This window comes from Trematomus bernacchii, unplaced genomic scaffold, assembly GCF_902827165.1.
Source record: "Trematomus bernacchii unplaced genomic scaffold, fTreBer1.1, whole genome shotgun sequence".
Lineage (NCBI taxonomy): Eukaryota > Metazoa > Chordata > Actinopteri > Perciformes > Nototheniidae > Trematomus > Trematomus bernacchii.
Window position 1 is genome coordinate 2,154,284 of NW_022987771.1, and position 21,250 is coordinate 2,175,533.

Consider the following 21,250-nt stretch of genomic DNA (forward strand, 5'->3'; position numbering starts at 1 on the left):
CCCCCCTCACTCCCATTGCTCCCCGGGCGCTGTGCAATAGCTGCCCACTGCTCCTAGTACTAGACTCCTGGTACTAGGATGGGTTAAATGCAGAGAACACATTTCACTGTGTGTGCTGTGTGCTCTGCATGTGTGACCATTACAGAGGGTTTCATCCCTCCCAATTCCATTCTAACTTTATATCACATCATTCACCTAATCGGAGTTTCATTCACCTGATCAGAGTTGAACTCATGCATTTTTGTGATTTCTATTCATGCTGTTGCCTGTGTTTAATATGTTTATTCTTATTGTATTTCTTATTATCCCTGTGTGTATTCAATATCTGTGTTTCTTTGTCATTCTGTTGCTGCTATAACATGAATCCCTACGCGGATCCATTATGTTGGATGTTACCCACCATTTTACACATTCTTCCACAAGAACTGTAGCTAAGTGTTGCAGATTTTGAGAAAAACAAACACATGTGAATAGAAACAAGTTTTTGGCACTGGAGCCTTCTTTAGGTTTCATTCTTATTGTTCAGAGAGATATTTGCCTAATTCCCACGGAGAAGCAGTGCAAAAAAAAAAAAGGGAAAAAAGGCTGTAATCACGACCACAGTGAGGAGGAGTGGGTAATGTGGGCAGACTTGGCTGTGAGTGGACTCCAGCACCACGGATCTGTGTGTGAATGTATTAGTGGGTAGTCTACTGTAGGCATGGAGTTATGGAATGCACAATGAGTATGTGTGAGAGGGTGAGAATTTCTTTATTCAAGGGAAGGGGGGAGTTGCTATATTAAAACAAAAACATATTGTTTATCCGCTCACATTAGTTAGTTTTCTCTATGCCGGTTGAAATGGCATACGAGTGTTTTGTCAGGATTATTTCTTTAAGTGCGCAGGGATCCAAAGGGCAGGGATGTAGGGGCCTCTTCAAGGCTTTGTTCCCCTGACAGTGCTTTTCTCAATGTGTGTGGGCGGCTCGCCATGTGAGGATGTGTTCGAGGCAATAGCATAGGCAACACTGCAGCGCTATCTGTGAATGTGTGCGCTTGTGTAGTGGCCTCACGGTGTGTGTGTGTGTGTTTGTGTGTGCGTCTACGATTCTCAATTACGTGCCTGTAGATGTGCAGCAGTGCCTTTTTGAAAAAGCACTACTTGAGAGCCTGCTAGCTTGCGTGGGTGAAGGAGCGCACATGTACAGTATGCATGTGCTCAACTATTTTTGTTCATATCCAGTCAGCATTTGTGTCTTTCTCCACTTATTGTGTCCTATTTACAATGCATGGTGAGAGCAGGTGAACCGTGCCCCCCCCCTGCAGGTAGACAGGGGGGTGGACCGATGCAAGCTTTACCTGATGTAGTTTGACCATAACGGGCCCGGTTTTCTCCTTCTCTTCATACTTCTCCACTTTGGATTGCAGCCGTTTGTAGTCCTGCAGAGCCTGTTCCCGGCGCTTCACTGCCATGTTGAGGCTGGGAAAGACGCCACTGTACCTGTGACAAACCAGCACATAGACAGCCTTAGACATCTCTGACAGCACCAATGGGCCACTAAACTAAATGCAGACACCAGTGTGTGTGCATGCAAGCAAAAAACACTCACACCAGAGTAGTGGAATCGTAAAAAATACACCATTTTCTAGGAACCAAAGTTAACAAAATCATTAAAACAGCTTTATTCGCTTTGTGAAATTAGGCGGCTTGCATTCTGCACGGCATCCTATCTTAATAAAAGTCGTTATGAATTAATAAAATCCATCTCGTCAACATCTTATTGTAGAGGTACTCTGAAACCCCAGAGGACAACTCTGCATTAAACCTCCTCTAATCTATTATCTAATTACTGTAGTTCAAAATGGCATGAAACAATTCATTTTGTGACAATTATCATAATTCAAATGAAAATATATTCTTGCAACGAGAATCCTAGTGTTCAGCCCTAAAAATAGGAAAACACTCATCTGTAACTTAGCAACAGGAGTCTGTGCTTCATCCTGGGACTTGTGCGCTGTTTGTGGATGCTTTAAAGCAGGAATAGTAAATATTCCACTCAATATATTTAATACATATACAAATGAAGCTGAAAGGATTGATAGCTATCATTTGAACTACAGTATTGGAGTCTCTTCTAATATATGCATGATTGATATAAAATGTGCTTTATGAAAAGGGCCCAGCATCATGTGTTTAAACTGCAGAAGTTATGCATCATTTTCATTAGATTAAAATAAATAAAACATACAAATACAATTATAAGATAGAAATAAGACAGCCGCATGATGTATAATTAAATGTCAAGATGTCATTAACAAAAAAGCAGCAAAGAAAACTTAAGAAAAACATTCAGTGGTGTCTTAGTCACAAGATGACACAAATCAGTGACAGTGTTTTTAGAAAACAGGCCACAACATTATTCAAACAGGTGCCTGCCACATGTGAGTCAGTGATCAAAACAGTTGTAATGAAGGGTGAGATATAGCGTTTTTCAATGACTCATTTAAAGCATTTCATCAACTGTGTAGGCACAGGACTACACTAGTTTATAATGTGAGCCCATAGCGGTATTAAGGCACAGAATGTGTGGGCTTCCTGGGTTACGCTTCTCTCCGTGCCAACCCTTGCCCTGCTCTGTGCAGCGCATGAGGTAATAACTTAAAACCTGTGATGTGATTGTGAAATCCTGGTTTGTGCACCTTACCACAGGGCAAGAGGGTGTGTGTGTGAAGGGGGGGGGGGGGGGTAAAGAAAGTGACGCAAAGTGAAGCAGACAAGCACGGATTGTTTCCTACAGGAAGTGGAGCAAGGAGTGGTCTTGTAGCGTTTGAGTGACATCACGGAGCTCAGCCCAACCCTGGGGCCCACGCTCTACCGCTATTTATAAAATACCACTTTGGCCCAGTTTATGGCAGGGGTGGATGCTGATCCTCAAGTCTACTATCTGCTCCAGTGTACACATACTTCAAGTGCCAAGGGATTATGCAACTGCCTTCCAGGCATGACTGCTTTCCAACACTATTGGCCGATGACAACGCGGCAACAAACCGACACGAAGGCTGATCACGTTCTCACCGGCGCGTTCACCTGGCAGCACGGTGTCATTTACTCATGACACATCATCGTGGCACTCACAACACTAACAGCAACCACTATGTTTCAGCACACTGAGACTTAAGGGCCACTGCTCTCCTGAAGTAGGAGGCGGAAGAGCTAGACACAAAGCCAATTTGCTTGTTAACCCTTTCCTTTCCTTTTCATGCTGATGTCTCACCGTTACATCCCGAGCTCTCTGTGTCCAGTGATCCTGCTGTGAGAATATGCGGCAGTGACCCTGGTTGAAGGTCAGCCTACATACTTTGTAATGATAGCTACTGGACATTTCCCTCGATGTCCTGGCCTTGGCTGGACAACTACCGGTCAGCGGGATAGGTCTGAATCTGCGGTCCGCCTCGTCTGGATGAGGTCTCACCCGGTTGAGGGCCGCACGGGGGCCAAGTGCCCACCACTGCCCATGTGACAGGTCAGGGTGTGGTGAACAGGCTGGATGGAAATAGCATCTGGACCAGAGAGTATGTTTATGAGCAGCTGCCAATCCACAGCCAGGCCGATCTGACCCCAAGTCTGGTCTAGACTCCCTCGGTCTAGGAGGCTGGCTGTCCCTTTTGACATCACCCTCACTTAACTCACTACTGCGAAAAACACACAGAAAACCACAGAAAATAAGAAAAAGGGAATTGTTTTTGTACAAATTACCATCTCTTAAGTGTCACAGAGTCAGATTAAGACTTAAGAGAATTCCTAAAATATGATTGCTGTGAAAATAAAATAACTACCACCTGTTGTGCAAATGGTTAAGTGGGCCATTGGAACAACAATAATTGTGACGAGCAGAAACTCATTTGTCTCTGCAAAAGGAAAGTTTGATCTGCCACGACATGTCTCGCGTCTTGTTGATCAAAACAAAGACAACGTATGCAGCCTGGATACATGATACACCCAGATAAGATCGGGGAAATGCAGACAGACAACCTCAGAGCAAACATTCTGGGCACATTTCTTTAAAAAAAAGTGCCCCCTCCCTTAACTAAGGCCTAATTCCCCCGTTGGCTGCAGGCCTCACATCCTGCTCCTGATTGAGAGTCATAGCTCAACCCGGGGCAGAGGTCTCTAAACAGGCTTGACTTCTGTCTCACCCAAAAGAGCATGGGAGCAGAAGGGTTAGGGTGAGGAGGCCTAGATAACACAAATGCCTCAATGCCCACGCACTCACATAAACACCATGATGTCACTCTCTGACCCGCTGAGTGGACACAAATCAGGTCTAGGCTTGAAAGAGAAAAAAAGAGACACAGGGGGAGGAGGGGGGGGGGGCGGGCTGCCTCTTCTTACTTTGTTTATTGTATATTTTAACACAAGTATTAAGGATGCCAAAATCTTAAGTAGCAGCAACACCTGGACACGAGCACGTACCCGACTTGCATACTTACACACACACTCAACCTATTCAAGGTCTTCCATTAAAATTCTCCTTTTCAACTCTTCTCTAATTGTTTTTATGATGACACGAGATCACCAATAGAGTATGTAGCAAACAATGAAGAAATGTTCATTAGTGACGGACTAATGGAATCTTAATGGAAGCTTTAAAGTATAGCAGCTTTTGTGTCTCAGTTCTTTTAGAAAGACACTTACTAATAAAACTAATAACCAATAGTGCTGTGTTTTTAAGAGGGAGGGGGGGGGGGGGTAAATAATGAGGCCAGTTTAGCTTGGCTTCAAAACTATTTCCTCTGCTCTATTTCAGAATCATGCCAATGACTAAGTTTATGGTCTAAAATACTGTATTTATGACACAGCACTCCCTCTAAATCTGGGCTGGGGTTGATGTTTGTGTATGCATGTGTGTGTATGTTAGTGTGAGAGAGTCCTGAGACAGTTCTCCTCCTCAACCAATCCACGGCTCTGGGCCCAGGAAGCTGGGCCCTTTGCCATATTATGAGCCCGCCCACACGTCCGCCTGCCGCCCACCAGGAAGAGGAAATTAGAACCATTCCATCCTGTCATTGCTCCGCCACCAGAGCACACAAGGAGGAAGAAGGGGCTCAACACACACACACACACACACACACTAACCTGACCTATTCATGTTTTACACAGGAATCTCTTCACACTGCTTATTTAAAAAAAGAAATGAACTAACAAGCTTCTGGGGTTCAACATAAACTTGCAATAAAAACATGTGCACACGCTCCTCTACACAGCATATGAATTATCTTCGGGGAGGAGCCAAGAGGAGGAAGCAAATCCTTAACAAGAGCTCCGGAAGAAGGGTGGGAGAGTCCAGCCACTCCCTCCTGTACCTCTGCTTTGCATGTGCGTGTACAGTATGTGTGTGTGTGTTTGAAAAAGTGCAGCTTTAGGAATGGAATAGCACTCACCGCCTGCTCAAATGGGGGCGAGTATTAGGAACCAAATAAACTTTCTTCCAGACGCACTACAACCACAGCAGCAGTACTAGACCCTAGCTCAGTTTTACAGTCTTGAGGCTTAGCTGTGGTCCAGCACTACCAGTGTGAAGAACAGATCCCGGTCAAATTATAAAAATGTTACAAGGCACTGGACGTGATCTGCCCAGTCTGTCATTCATAACAACATCTGGAACATTGAGCCACAAAAAGTGAACTAAAAGACTTTTTTTCACCTTCCTATGATTTTATAATGCACCTATTGCCTCTGTATGGCCCTATGTTAACAAAACTCCACTAACCTGCTTCAAACAAATAACTTAGAAACTTATCAGAAACAACTTTCTGACCCTAGGCTGGTAAAGACACATTTAAAAAAGGCAGCCGTTTCACTTTGGCAGTAACAAAAATAAATTCTAGAGTGAGAGAAATCCAGATGCACACTTACTTTTTCAGAGGGTCGATAACAGTCTTCTGGATCTGGTTGACCTGTAATGAAAACAACAATTGTTCAAATAAGAAATAGCACTTCTATATAAAAAGGGAAGAAACATTACAAATTGTTATTCATTGTCAAATTGAGTTACATCAAAATAGCGTCTTCATCTCTCGCTCATTAGCTGCAAAGTGATAGCACTGAACAAACATTAACAATTGTGTGTGTATTTCCAAACAGAGCACACAAGAAAAAATAACACGGGGAGTCGGGGGGGGTCTTGCAAAGAAACTTTCGTGACGTTGACTCTTTTATTGTACACAAGCCCCGAGGAGGAACCCTTGAATATTCATTGAGCTCGCGATACAAAAGGATGGAACTGTCAGGGGACGGACATGAAAGCAAAGCCCAACTGATTTCAAATCCTGTGGAGGGGTGGGCTGCCTTACAAGATGAAAGTTCTTTGCAAACAAACATTTTAACAATAACAGTTTATATTTTTCCTGCATTCTCCTTCTGGTTACCAGAACCGACAGGGGAGGGAGGGAGGGAGGGGAAGGGGGGTGTTAAATGGAAGTAAACGAACATCTCATCTCGAGGCCTCCAGCCCCGAGTCTCATCGACAGAAGTTGGCGCACAATTAATAAAGTTTCCAGCGTCATTTACATTGCAGATTCAAAAACAACTGTTACTGTTAAATCTCCGAGCATGACAGAAAGTTAGGGTGAGAGTGAAGAGTAAATGCAGTGAAGGAGAATTTAAAACAGAGATATGTGAAGTGACAGCTGCATGAGAACAGTGAGCAGCTCCACTAATCATATGTTCACTCGTGATTCGAATGATAGTCAATCACACGGCAACGAAAAAAAAGCGAGATCGCAGCTGTGCTCGGCAAAAATGCCCTGACCATCTCCGAGAACATACAGCAATACTCAGCGCTTCACACATTTCCCAGTACAAAATGGTTGATTGTGGTTTGAGGGAAAACAGAGAACCAATAACAAATCAGTACAAGGGAATTCACATTTTCTTTGTTTTACATATTCACACCAGCACCCCCCCCCCCTTCTCTGACTCGAGCTGTGCCGTTGCTTCTAAGGTGAGAGCATGCAGCGAGGAGGGAGAACAACAGCGGCAGATTTGCTTAAGCATGCTGGTGCCCTCTAACCTCTGCCCCTTCCCACAGAGAGGGGGGGGGGGGATGGAGCTATTCCTTGGAGGCCCTGCAGAGCCCGAGGCTGACGCTCCAGCAGTAGTCTCCATCAGTGAGTCACGGGGCAGAGGCCATCCCGGCACACAGGCCTCCCAAAAATACACACAGATCGCAGAGGAAATCAATATCCCTCCAAACGGAGCATCCTCTACCGCGCTGCCGCCATCTTCACCGGGGCTCAGCTTCGGCAGCAGTGTGCCGGGGGGGCCGAGCGCCCTCCTCAGCCCCAGAAATAAACACACAGACCTGGGCCACTGCTGCCTTCATTATCGCTGCACGTTTTATCTGCTGGCTCTCTCACTTGCGCGCCCCGCGGGCAGAACATCTCGTCTCAGCGCGGAGAAGAGCAAAGGGTGGATGCTTTTGTGTCTGTTTTTGCAGGAGCAACAGTGTTTGCTGTCGGTGCCGTCAGAATCAACAGTCAGCTTGAAGGGGAAGATGGAGTTGTGTTCCAGTGTGCTGTGCAGGATTCTAAACACCTAGCAAACCTGGGGTGATATTCCACATCGCAGGCTGACCAAAAAGTGCTCACAAATCACTATTTTGCCTTTAGCTCACTCTCAGCCACACAGCCCAGCCCAAACCTGGAACTGAACATTGTGTTAAGGCGAGGATTTTTATTTAGTAAGACTGAAGGAACTGAAAAGAAAATCAGGTGTGACCTAGCTGTCAGAATCCACTCCAGATGAAAGTGTGTTAAAAAAAACATACAACCACGTCAATATAGTCGGTGACTGTTGTCCTCCACAAGAGAAAGACTGAGCTGGGATCAGAGTGCCTCACTGAATCAATGTCAAACATGTCCCAGTCAGAAACTAACAGGAAAAAGACACAACATGGAGACAGAACTAAGTGCTATAAAGACACGCTGTTCCTTCTGCTACAAGAGACTGGTTGGAATATGAAAATATGAAATCACATTTAAATAAGAGATGACTAAGAGACATGATGAGGGAACTGAGGAGAAATAGCAAAGATAAAGGTTACCGTTTGGCCAGAAAGTAAAACTAAGCAGGGAGCATTTGGTGCTGGAATATCTTCAAAGTTTGATCTTTAAATGTTGCGGAAAAAAGGTGAATTTTGAGTACTCATTGACACAATCCAAAAGACAAGTGTGCAAGGCAGTTTTGGTGTAATACTTATGCCTCAGTTCCAAATTCAAAAGGCAAATTTGATATGGTAAAAAAATCTGAAGAATGTTAAAGTTACTCTGTTCTGAAAACACTCAAACTGGCAGGAGCGCTCTCCTAGGCACTCGACCAAGCCAAGTCCTGGAACACACACACACACACACACACACACACACACACACCACGGGTCACAAACCCACACACTCAGTCCAACCCACAATCTACTTTGTCTAGTCACTCAAAATGGCTCTGGTCAAATTTGATGAGGTGTGAGTTAAGCCCGTCTGAAAGTCTGGAATTTTACAGCTGAAGAATGAATAGAAGAACCAAAAAGGAAACGGCATCCTTGCCCTAATCAACCTTATATGTTAAAGGTTAATGTACGTTTATTTATATAGAATATTTTAGACACAACAGCAGTGTGTCTAAAACGCCTTTATTGGACTCCTTTGTTTACTTCCGTAACATCAAGATCATCAGCTGTAAAATAATAATCAAGTTTTCAATGAACTTTAATTAATTAGTTTTAACTTGAAGACATTTCGATGAAAGTTTGAATTGCATCATGGACATAGTTTCCCTCACATTTCTTGAGAATAGGTTAAGGTTTGATTTTATTTAGAAATTGAGTGTAGGTCACAAGGTTACGCAGAAAATATAAACCAATTTGTACAAATCCACATTTCCAGAGATACTACATTACAATTGTATCACGGAATAAACACAATGATACTTCTTTAGGCAGGTATTAATGTCTCCCTCTTGTTGGATCATTGTATGTTTATGAACATATTGTGGTTCACAAGTGAATGTGAAAAGAAGGGAAAATAGTTTGCAGGCAACAAATGTAAAAAAGCCTAGAACACCTAACAGCAGGGCAATGAGTCAAGAAAACACAGATGGGAAAAAGTCAATCGGTATATGCCTTAATGTGATCTTCTGTATTTTTTCCTCTTGAAAGTCTACCCTTCACAGTGTAATGCCTGGAGCATGCACACATGCAGTGCTACTATGATTCACATTATAACTACCTGTGGCCATGATTCTAATCAGAAACCTGAAGTGCATCCGACAAATAATCTGACAGCCAAAGAAGAGATCTTCACAAAGTGCAGCAGTTCTGGAAACAAATGTCTGCCTATCTATGGTTTCCCCTTAGGACAAAAATATACAAGAGTGCAAAACACACATATTACAGGAAAACAATTCAACACTCTAAATATCAAAATACAACATAGGAAGTGATAGGACTATACTGTAGCCGTACTAGCTGTGTGTTTGCATTTGATATGGCAATATCAGGCTGGGTCTTCCTGTTGGATTGTGTGTCCGTCTGTAAGTATAATCAGACACTTTGGTGATTACTTGGATGTTCTTTATTCTAATCAAAATGTAAGCCAGGTAAGGTGTCTGTATGTATTATAAAATCAAGCCAAAAGAAGTTGTTACACAGGAAGCAATCACATTTTTGCGGTAACTTTTCAGAACTATATGAGGTTTGATGTGACAAAGGGTTGAACTGAAGTCAAATATGTTAAGTTAGCTAGCAGTACAACAGACTTGCTCACTATGAAAGCTGTGAACAAAGATACTTCAATATAATTGGTGGTAGGACATACATTTTTTTTCCTTTTGAGAAAGGGCCTTTCCATTGTATGAGTTATTTTAGACACCAGTGAGTCACACATGCATCAATCTCCACAGCTGATAACCAGTAGCCTGAGCTTATAGAGGATAATGCCACAGATGCTTTTCAAAAGCAGCAGAAGGAAAGACATACGGATCGTTTTTAGTCCACAGGCTTCACAATATTGACAAATATGGAAACACGCATTTCCAACAACAAAAAAAATGGTCTAGTTTCCTACTTTGTATGTCTGAGGAAGGACATTTCCCCCGATACTAATCTAACGGTGTCCGTGCCAATGGCGATTGCCAAGGAAACAAAGCCGAGAGAGACAGCAATTAAAGTCAAATAAAATAGTTTTAAAAATGTGTGAAAGAATGCGAGTCTGACCTTCTCCTGGTTGAAGGAGTCCATCCTCTTCATGGCTGTGTCTAAAGCAGTCATGGAGTCCAGGAAGGCCTGGTCCTGCTCACACAGCGGGTTGCTCAGCAGATCCCCAGAGATCTTCACTGCTGCTTTGGACATGGCTGGCACACACAGAAACAAAAAGCAGATGTTAAAACAAGAGTTAAATAACTTATTGAAAAGACAATCTTGTAGACATCAGCCAATATAAAATGGTTACTGAAGATGTCCTTGTCTACACATCAAAATGTAATTCAACACGATATTCTTATTTAAAAAACAAAACTGTTTTAGAAGATTACCCTTAGGCTCAAAGTGTTCAGTGCTTGTTTGTGGATTGGTCTTCAAAATAGGACTTTTGAGAAATGAAGACAAATAGCAGACGGCACAGTGCTGCCCCCACTTTTCAAATCTGAGGGGTTGCTTGGGTTGTCTGCCGTGTTGAATATTTACCATCGAGAATCCTTGCAACGCGTCTACACTGACAGCACCAATTACTGTAAATGTGCACTCGTGCCACTTTGTTTAGACACAGAGCACATATCAGATTATGGCTTCACAGTCAAAATAAATGAGCCTCACTGAGGAGATGCACGCTGACAGGAGAGGCTATGGTGAAAATGGGCTTCGTGGAGATTTGGAACAGCCATCGGTCTCTTTTCACACTCCCTCTGGATTCTCTCAAGACCAATTTTCAACCAATCAATTATCACTGTGAGGCATTTCTGCATCTCTCGCCATGTGACAGGTAACAAATTGCTTGATTTGGCCTTGTCTGATATGACCGAGAGACGTGTTTATTATAGGGTCTTGAAAACCAAAAAAGGTGACTTAAGGCTGATGATTTAATTATGTGGGTTCGTAAGGTCCAAATAAGTGAAGCTCAAGTCCCTTGTAATCACCTGGGGCAGAAACAACATGAACAGTTCCTTAGGATATAAGCCCAGTTATCTCTGCCACTTTCTTTGCCTTTGTTACTTTGTAAGTATGTGAACCACCTTAAAACATATTATTGTCCCTCGGCAGATAATTGCAAGTGAGTTCAATAGAGCTCTGCATAACACCATCCTTGAGTTGATAAATGACAGTCAATATAGAATCAGTGTATTATGCAGTGCTGCCATGCAAAGTAGGTCCAGTTCTTTGTTTGGAAGCAGTTGGTGGAGACCTGTGCAACAGATGGAATCCATTAACGATAATGAGGGCCTGACAGCTATGACACTTTGATGATGCACACATCCATATTTCAGAGCACAAAGGAGAGGAAATGAAGAAACCTCTCACTCCTCCACCCCCACAACTGACTACTTACCACAGGCCATGTCTACTGCTGCTTCCCAAATACACAACTCCCAAACCAACAAATAAGCAAATAAAAAGTAGAGTACACATGGTTTACCTACACTCAGATATTCAAAACACACACACACACACTGGGATGGCCTGGAAAAACCTGTCCAAGATTAAAGAGGAGGCTCGCACACTCTCGTCTCATTTGTCGAGTCGTTCAGAGAACTGAGGCGCCACCGAACAAACCAAGACAACCAACGCTTCTTTCTAGCCCAGAAGAACCTGCCAAGCAACATCAAGTATGTTGGGGAACAAGTGGAGATCAATGGCGCACCAGGCGGTAACACACAGATTGGTGGCAGAACACACCTAAATCAGCCTCAGTGCTTTTCTTCATGTCCTTGTGAAGCTTTTTCGTCTGATCCTCCAGCCTGTAAGACAAGAAGAAGAATGATCATCAGCCGGCTCCATGTCTAGTAACGCAGCAAAGCTTCGGCAGCACTGACAACCATTTGAAATATGGGCTGAAATGTATTAAAAAAAAATTACATTAGTCAGAGACAGAACGGGAGAAGACACCATCTCAATAAGCGTATAATTAATCTATATACATATAATTATTATGCGCTTATTGAGATGGTGTATATATATATTTCAAAATCTATTCAATCCTGTCAATACATATTGACATGGAAAAAGAACACCTAGAAAAGGAAATTAGTATAGATAAAAAAACATGGTTCAAGAAGGAATTACACATTTCAATGATTCCACATAAAATGTTATTATAACACCCGTTAGCTAATTAATAACACAGGGAATCCTTCTTGTTACTGTCAACTACATTTCCGCTCAAAAGCATTAATGTCTTCAATCATTCCACTGCACATATTCCATTGATGGGTGTTAAAAATGGCAATTACCAGACTATGGAGGCAGAAAACACACGCCATTCATTATATCAATTAAGGCAAACGAGGGGTTTAGAGTCTCCCCTGAGACTGCTGTCATATCACTTCTCCTGGTTTGATGGAAAAGGGAACATGGTGGTTTCATTTCCATCTCTGCTTTGAGGGGATTATATTAACAAGGAGCACAATAGCTGTGTAATCCCATGGGATTTCTGGTGGGGGCACTATGGCCACTGGCCACAAGATTGAAGGACATTGGAAACCTACATATGGCTATGAAAACCACAAATGGCAGTCTTCACACTCAGGGATTTGGCAGTTTTTTTTAAATTGATCAGCAGCTGGGGAATAAACAAACGGTGGGTTACTCTAACATAATCACATGTATGTACCAAACATCCATGTGATTATATGTTTTGTTCCCTCTTAAACCTAAGGAGCTGGACATATGAAATGTTGATAATTATTGTTTTTTTTTTATCAGTGAAGCTAAATGCCTTTAATATGTTTAAAACACTATCTCATGCAGCCCAATTTCATAAAATAAAACCGGACAAAGTGACCGGACGTCAATGTTAACATATTAAACCAAATAGCGTGTGCACAGTAATCCAAAGAGAAACAAAATGTCAGTCAGACTGTATTTGAAACAGCTTGGATTGAAGATTGTAATCTCTGACTGTATTTTCATTTAAAGTATTCATTTGTTTGCTGCAAAAAATAGTAGTTAACTGTCAGGAAGCATGTTCTAAGGCTAAATAAAAATCATTAATTATTTCCCATCATCACTCGTCCTCTACACGCTTTTGTTTGTCTTGACGTGTTTTAGGATTTCGCAGTGAATCGCCACAGACCAGATGGAGGTTGTTCCAAAAATGTCATTTGCAGTAAATGATGTAACTTCATCCCTTATTGTTCACACCACAGGGGGAAAAAACACTGTCAGAACAATCTCCACAGTCACTTCTTCATTTCTCTCGCCAATTAGATGGAACTGGGTCTCATAAGACAAATCAGCCTTTCCTCTAAAGCAATCAAAAGATACTCTTGGAATTAGACATGTATAATCGCAGCAAATGCTACACACTGTATAGTCAATGTTATTAGCAATACTTTATGCAGGGTTGAGTCAGTGTTTCATTATTAGAGGGCTTATTCCTGTTTTACAAGATTGCCCAGTAAATACCTCGACAATTAATGCCCTGTGAAGAGTTCAGGTTTATGGACATAAGACATTGTTTTTCATCTAGATATCATTTAGTTTACCGAGGTGGCAATATTTTGTCATATAACAACGGTGACATTGTTAAGAACATCTGGAAATACTGATATGTGTTTTTTTATCATTCATTGCTTTGTGATGGAGATATAATCAGTTAAGACATCATACTTTGCTTTGAACGACAGTGGAGCCAAAGGAGGGCACCATGCAAAACAAAATAAAACTAAAATAGTCTTTTAAATTGGCTGACACAGTTAACACTCGAGAGTAATGAAAAGAGACAAATATGGAATGAGGAAAATAACAGTATAACAGTAAAACCCTGCCAGTCATGGGTTGCAGGATAGTGGGTGAAAGTGTCTCACTATGTAAACAAACGTGCTCTGAGTCCAATGCCTGTACACTCAAGATGTGTTTTTGCAGAGCTTGTTTGTGCATGAGAAAACTCGTGTTCCAGATAGTACCTCCTACTTTCAAATGTGTTGCACAATACTGTTGCATCTTCCCGACTCTGTCAGCGCTGACAGTGAGAGAGCCGTGCTGGCTGAGTGCCAGGTGAGCCTGGAGTCTCTTTCCAAAAGGTGCTAATGGAGCGGCCTGCTAGAGCAGCTGCTGCTCTTTGCTCCAGCGCCCCAATGTTCGGCCTGTGTAGCCACAATTATATGAAAATCACACTACTGCATTTTATTATAGGACATCACACACCGGGTGCAACGACACTGGAAGATGATCAGGCAATCAGCCCGGTTTGACCATTCAACACCATTTCATTTGGGTAAATACCTGATCACTGCCATCCACCACACAAGAACCAGGTCGGACAATGCTGTTAAGCCAATTAGCATTCAGAGCTGCTAATGCAATGTAAGAGAAGTGAGGAATTGATTGCATGTTTGTGTTGTGTGTGTGTGCGTGTCCAGCTTAGAGCGAGAGGGGAACACTGCGATAACAGATTGGGGGATGTGTACTAATTGCACGTATGTAATTGGTGTATATGATATCTAAGGAAATTCTTTATATTAAAGCTCTTTTTCCCATAAAGAGCACATTTATTTTTGTGTTTAGTTCACTATTAAGTTACAATTATAAACAAAAAAAGATTACCTACAAAATCAGACAGTTGACGTTTATGAATGATATGCATTTAGGTTAAAAAAAACTAAACTAATATTGTTATCTGATGTTTACACATTAATTAAGGCCTCAAAAAACCCTGTATTAGTCGGGGCTTAAAGGTCACCTATTATGCAAAATCCACTTGTTCATGTCTCTTCTACATCAACATGTGTCCCCTCTGTGGAAAGAGATTCTGAAAGTTTCAGGAAAAAAGATTCTCTCACTTTTTGTCCTGATCCATTTATATAAAAACCTGTCTGAAAATGAGCTGATCAGATTTTGACCACTTTATGATGTCATAACGATTTTTTGGCTTGGTAACCATTAGCCAATCACCAACCAAGGTAACCCGCCCCCCACCTTATCACCTGAGGGGATTATGGGATGCTACAATGTATGATCTGTTTGGTGTCTCGAGGCCAAACACTTCAGAGACATGTTTTGTATATATCTGAGACCTATAATAAAGTAATAAAAAACAGTATCAATAGGGGACCTTTAAGTTAAACATGTGCATATTGCAGTTCTAGTTATTACAGATTCAATAACATGAATCCATTGATGTCACACGTCAAGTAACACCAAAAATATTTGTCTCAGTCAGTCAGACAGGAATAATGGTGAAGCCTACCACATGTGTTTAGGCCGCAGATGCCCCACAGTGTGTTGATATGTATCTCTAGGGCGGGGAACCTAAAAGTCTGTACATGCCTGCTGCTCTGACTCATCCATAAGGTCTATTGGTACCACACCTTCCTAATAATGGGCCCTCCTACTCAACAAAACCTGAGAGGGAAATGGTGCTCCCACTCATTCTGCCGGGCCCTCGGGGAGTTTCTATAACCTCAGCTTTGCAGTAAGAAAAGGCCCCCCATGTACCGAGGTGTCAGAACCCTCCGATTCTTCCTTGTTTTATAGAAACACTGACATCGTGTCACACAATTTGAAGAAAACTGGTTAAATAACAGGAGTTGATTTTTGGTTTGCCTCTAGTGTGTCATCCACATGTTAATGAAATACTTTCTACATTTCAGACACTTCTTTTCACAGTTCAAATGATTGACATGTTTTGTAAAACACAGTAAATACTTAACATTTGTTTAAATACATTTCTGAAAAGATCTCCCAATGTTTTAGGTTTCCAACATCTCGTTTTTTCTACAGTAAGTCTGATATATATTTTTCTCTGACTAAGGATTACACAATGACACTATTTGATGGAAAAGAGCATTGTCAAAATGCAGACTTACTTTTGGAGTTTCTCATATTCTCGCTCGAAGTCTCTTTCAACCTAAAAAAGAAAATATTTCACGTCAAATTCTTTGATTTTTAAATGCTTCCTAGAACTATTACAAGATATGAACGTTTATATATATAGTCTATGGTATGAATGAACACATGATATTTGTATGATGTCTGAAAAATGACATGTCCCAAACACAAATTCAAGAACAAAGTTGTGAACAAAATTCCTGTTTACATGTTTGCATCATCTTAAGAAGAAAGACGTTTAAATTAATAAGTCCGATAACAAATAAAAAACCGACAACCCTGTTGTAATCTGAATGAATTATATTGTTGTTGGAGTCTTAAGGCGTGTGCCACTACTCAACGATGGCTCAATAGTTCACCAATTTATACCAAATGTACTTTTTTCGGACTGGCATTATTTTCAAAGAGAACAGCTAGTGAACTATAGACAGGGTATATGCAGGAATCCTGAAGTCAAATGTAATACCTTTTAAGACCTTTTTTAAGACCCTTTCCATACATTTTAAGACCTCATCGCCACTTTGAGTTTTAACCGGTTACATTGGCGCAACATTTACTACAGTATTGATTGTCCTTCTTCCTTATCTTCCAACCATTTGGACGCAATCTTGCATTTCCCCATAACGATGTTGTTTAACAACCGGCGTAAACGGACCTTCGCGCGCTATCAAGCAGTGAGCGTGCGATGTCCTGTTCAGATGACGTCAAATCCAACAGGATGCCATAAATAAACTACAAAGAATCACACTACACACCTACGCAATGATTACATTCAGGCAAACTTAAGAATACAACCTCTTTGGACAATTTATATACTTACTGAAAACAAGCTACAAAATGTAATACCTTGGAAAATGCCGTTTAATACTTTTTAATAGCCTTCATTTTCGCTAAATTGATTTATCAACTTTTAATACTTTTTAAGACCCTATGGACACCCTGTATAGGTCTAGTGGGTTCAATGGGTTGAAATACAAGCAAAAATACTTGAATGCATCACGTTCCCAGGGTCATTAAGGGCTGAGACAGCTTGTCCAACCATTTCCCTAAAACATGCCAGGCAGGTTACAGAGGCAGCATCCTGTCTTGTGGTTCTGTGGGCTCCTCCATGTAAACACAGTGGCCAAAACAACGAGGAGGGCAGTTGACACTTTGTCACCAGTGGATCATTTAGCTGGGCTGCCCACTCCCTGGGTTTTGTCTTGGATGGCACAGGAAGCTAGAAACCCAGTCCGGCAGAGACTGCTGGGGCCACATACCCATTACGGTGGAAGTGGTTTTTCCCAAGCAAGGAGATCACCCACTCTCTGTCACTTCAAGGTAACCACCTCTACTCAGACACCACTATTTGAAGTGTGTCTCTTTCTCTGATTACATTATTTTAGGCCACTATTCATCATAAATATACTGTTTGTGAAGCTTAACAGCTTGCCCTTCACGAAAACTGCCTTAAAGCACATTTCATTGATCAGTTTAGGTGCACTGAATTGAGTCCACATTTATTCCAGCGTGTGACTTACCGTTTTAGAGACAATCTGCTTCTTCGGTTGTCCGATCTTAAAGGGAATCCTGAAACCACACAAAAAAATGACAGTTGTGAGCAACAGAATGATGGGTGACTAGGAGCTGGTCCAGGTCTAGAGGTGAACAAGCACCTCTTTCAGATTCCTGACACCAACCATCTGAAGTCATTAATTCCTATTTCTCTGGACAGTGTGGACAAAGCCCTTAACTACATGTCATCACTTAACACATCTGGCCGAAGTGGTTGTCCAGTGTGGCTTCACTGTATGACCCTGGCTTGCAATCAAACACTGATGCTCAAGCTATATTGCATATTAGAAAAATGGTAAGCCTAGACAGCCTAATAACTTTGGACTCAAAAGGGAACAGCCGGGGCGATAACTTGCTTCTAAGAGAAAACTAACAATGCGACAAATCAATCCCAAAACCAAACATGTCATGGGATTAACTGTAACTGCAAGAGTTGCTCCTGATTCTGAGAATGAAATACAAACTTTTCTTCACTTCTGAAACACAAACACACCGACATCCTAGTTTTGGTAAATGAAAGAAAAACCATGTTCCCTCTTAGTTAAAACACAATCTTTTATCCCCATTTCAAAACCTTGCGGTTGCCTTAATAAGTTGTTGCCGAGCATGAGACAGAAAAAAAACTGCCTTTCCAATGTGCCTGGCTGTAGGTTGGCCTTGATGTGGCACTAATAGCCTGAAATCTAAGCTATATGATGGACAGTTGCCGCTGACAGGCTGGGTGAGGCAGCAGCTGCGTCAAAAGAAAGGTGTGTAGACTAATGAGATGGAAAAGAGAGGGTGTGATGTAGGGCCTCGTTGTGCAACCAGGGAATGCTACTCGTGTGCGGGGAAGATCCTTTTGATGACAGCTCAATCACAAAACTCAACATGGTCAAATAACAGCGGGATTAGTCTGGTAAGAAAACACAGGTTTCACTCGTGGCACAGGTATGAACCGTTTGTATTGGATTTGCTGGCTCTGCTGTGCTCTAGGTTGTATCAGGAACCGACTGTTCAACGATCTTATCTTAATTGAAGTTTTGAATGAATCCTTAACACATTCGAATCTGTGCAGATTACCGATGCCAACAAATATTTGGCATCGGTCGAAGTTTCACCCACTGTGTCGTCATTTGGGTGAGCCAACATGGAAAATAACCGCAGAAATTACTCAGTCACAAACATGTTATGTGCCTCACCTTTTTTTGATTACCTGATAGTGTAATATAACGTCACAGTAAGTGCAGCACGTTCGTAAGCACAACACATATTAATTCCTTTTCCAAAATACAACAAAAGCATAATTAACTAAATGCAAACTTAGCCTGGAGATGAATCAGGTCTCTCCCAAGGCTACGATGAATCTTGCTAGTTCTGTTTTCACTAGTTCACATCACTGAGATTTGTTGACCACCTACTTTGTGACCACTGTTCCTCCAATGCGTTTCTTTGTTTGGCAGATATACCCTCATGATTTGCATTTCCTTTACCTGTTCCAGTGTCAGTGTATATGAATGATGAATCAGTTATTCTGGCAGAAAGTAACACTACACACAGCTACACAAAGGACTCGTATATATATATAAATACGTGTTATACTAATTTATATTAATTTCTGTGCATCTCGCTACTGGAACAAACTGCAAAACAAATTGAAGACACTTATTCTCTCAGGGACATTAAAAGTCTCCATGCTACTAATATATGTGATTGTTTTAATGAGTGTGTTTGATGATGCTTTGTGCGATTGAATTGTATTATGTATATATGTAATTTCTCTAAGTTCAATTTTGTAAAAGAGATTTTGCTCTCAATGAGACTTCCTGAATAAAAATAATAGTAGAGCATGTCCATTTTAAATATAATAACAAGTCTACCTGTCATTTCAGGGAACAAAACATGAAATATGCCAAAAAGTGTTCATTAAACACATCAAATGTAGTTGTACAAAAAGAAGAAACAAATATATTGTGGCTTCGTTGATATGGAGTTTAACATTCTCTTTCAAAACGGAGAGCACGAGTGGTGCATTCAATGTGATTTCGCAATTTTGCATTAGTTTATGTTTTTCTGGTTGGTTCTTTAACATTGCACAACGTTTGGCAACAGCTTGTGATGTTTGCTCCCATGTGGTGGGTGTGTCGGGGGGGAGAAAATCATGAAATCCACAGCGGAAACCCCAAGGAAAAGGTTTAGTATAAACATTACAGTGTTCCAAGCATCCATCATAGGCCGTGAAATATACATTTAAATGTTAGCTTCCAATGTTCTCTTTTGCCATGTTTTAGCGGAGTTGACCATGACAGGACTTGTTGTTTGGTGACATTAAGAGAGGACGTTTAAGTGTAACTGTATAGGGGTAGATTTTCTAAAGAAAAAACTTTAGAGAGTACTTAATGTTAAAGATTTAGAGTATATGCACTCCTACCAAGAGCCAAAGGAAAGTGGTCACTCTCTTCAAACTGCTCATGAGAACTGGCAAACACACAGAGTGAAGTGTGCTTCGGGGAGGGAGAGGGAAAATGTAGCAGGCAACCAGAGGGAGAGAATGAGAGAGAAGGAGGATGGTAGTCACTGTGAGAATCATTTCTAATGTTTTTCACACAGCCATATTTCTGTAGGGGCTGTCGCATTTAGAAACACTGGTGAGTCTGGTCCTGTGAACCCAGAACAAGCATCTGACATGGCAGAGAACCGACCGCAAGACAACTGGTGACAGTGGAAGTATGCGTTTCACTTACTCAAAACAACCGACATGTCTGAAAACAAATATAAGGCTAGTGATGGCCGCCGTGGACAGCTCAGCTGCCTTTAATGCTAAATACCTTGGGAAATCTGATACAAATAATACAAAAATTAAAATAGAATACAAATAATATGATAAAATATAGTGTTTGTACATGGATAAGTACTTAAATCCAAAGATCCACACTATGGGTAAACATTTCCTCCCTAAATATGAAAGAACTCAAGAGAAAAAACAAAAGGATAGTTTAAGGGTATAGGAATTTGGAGCACCACAGTGAGGTTATTGCTACAACAGCCCATTTTCAGTCCAAAATGCATTAAAAAAGTGATCCGTTACACATTTGATAGCCTCATCAGTAACATAGTCAACTTGTAATTACAGCTCTATCTGATCTTTGATGTAATCGGCTACACGTCACTAGCACTGTGTTAGCACGTAGGCAAGAACAAAGACACGACAGTCTTCTCTATCCGGGACACATTATGCACCGACTGGAAGAACCAATGGCTTTTCACTAATACTGCAAATGTGTGCGCCATTAGAGGAATAGTGCATCATCGGACCTTGGTTTATTCCACGGAGCACAGAGGGCTAGTTCAAGATGTTGGGAAGTCGAATTGTTCAGATGATGACCCCAAAGTCAAACCTCTAACGTCATAGAGGCAAGTGTGCAGGCCCTACTGGAATGCATCAGTCAGCAGAGCCCATAAAGGACTCTTTTCACTGGTCGAGCACCCCACTCTTGACCTTGTGTTTGGCGGTGCGTGCTGGTAAAAGCTTTGCTTGCCAGCCATTGACTGTCTGACTGAACTGCGTGACGCCATCTTGCTTCCTCGATTACTTTCTTCCCTTAAAGTGACGCTAGCATGGGTAATTTATTCGAAAGGGAGTTCAT

The 21,250-nt window shown here is 41.6% G+C and overlaps 1 protein-coding gene across 2 annotated transcripts in view; it reads right to left on the reverse strand.

The window, feature by feature from the left end:
- Positions 1-21,250, reverse strand: part of bin3 (bridging integrator 3) — a 28,210-nt gene that overhangs the window by 3,828 nt on the left and 3,132 nt on the right. Inside the window, exons 2-8 of one of the 2 annotated variants that reach the window (XR_004557323.1) lie at positions 17,591-17,639; positions 16,049-16,089; positions 11,919-11,980; positions 10,245-10,381; positions 5,897-5,937; positions 3,255-3,672; positions 1,339-1,480 (exon numbers count right to left, since the gene is read on the reverse strand). Coding sequence is in view for 1 of the 2 variants with exons in the window: in XM_034148561.1 (XP_034004452.1) it covers positions 1,339-1,480; positions 5,897-5,937; positions 10,245-10,381; positions 11,919-11,980; positions 16,049-16,089; positions 17,591-17,639 (472 nt within the window). In the remaining variant the exon portion in view is untranslated. The remainder of the gene's footprint in view (positions 1-1,338; positions 1,481-3,254; positions 3,673-5,896; positions 5,938-10,244; positions 10,382-11,918; positions 11,981-16,048; positions 16,090-17,590; positions 17,640-21,250) is intronic. The other variant, XM_034148561.1, reaches the window with a different exon arrangement.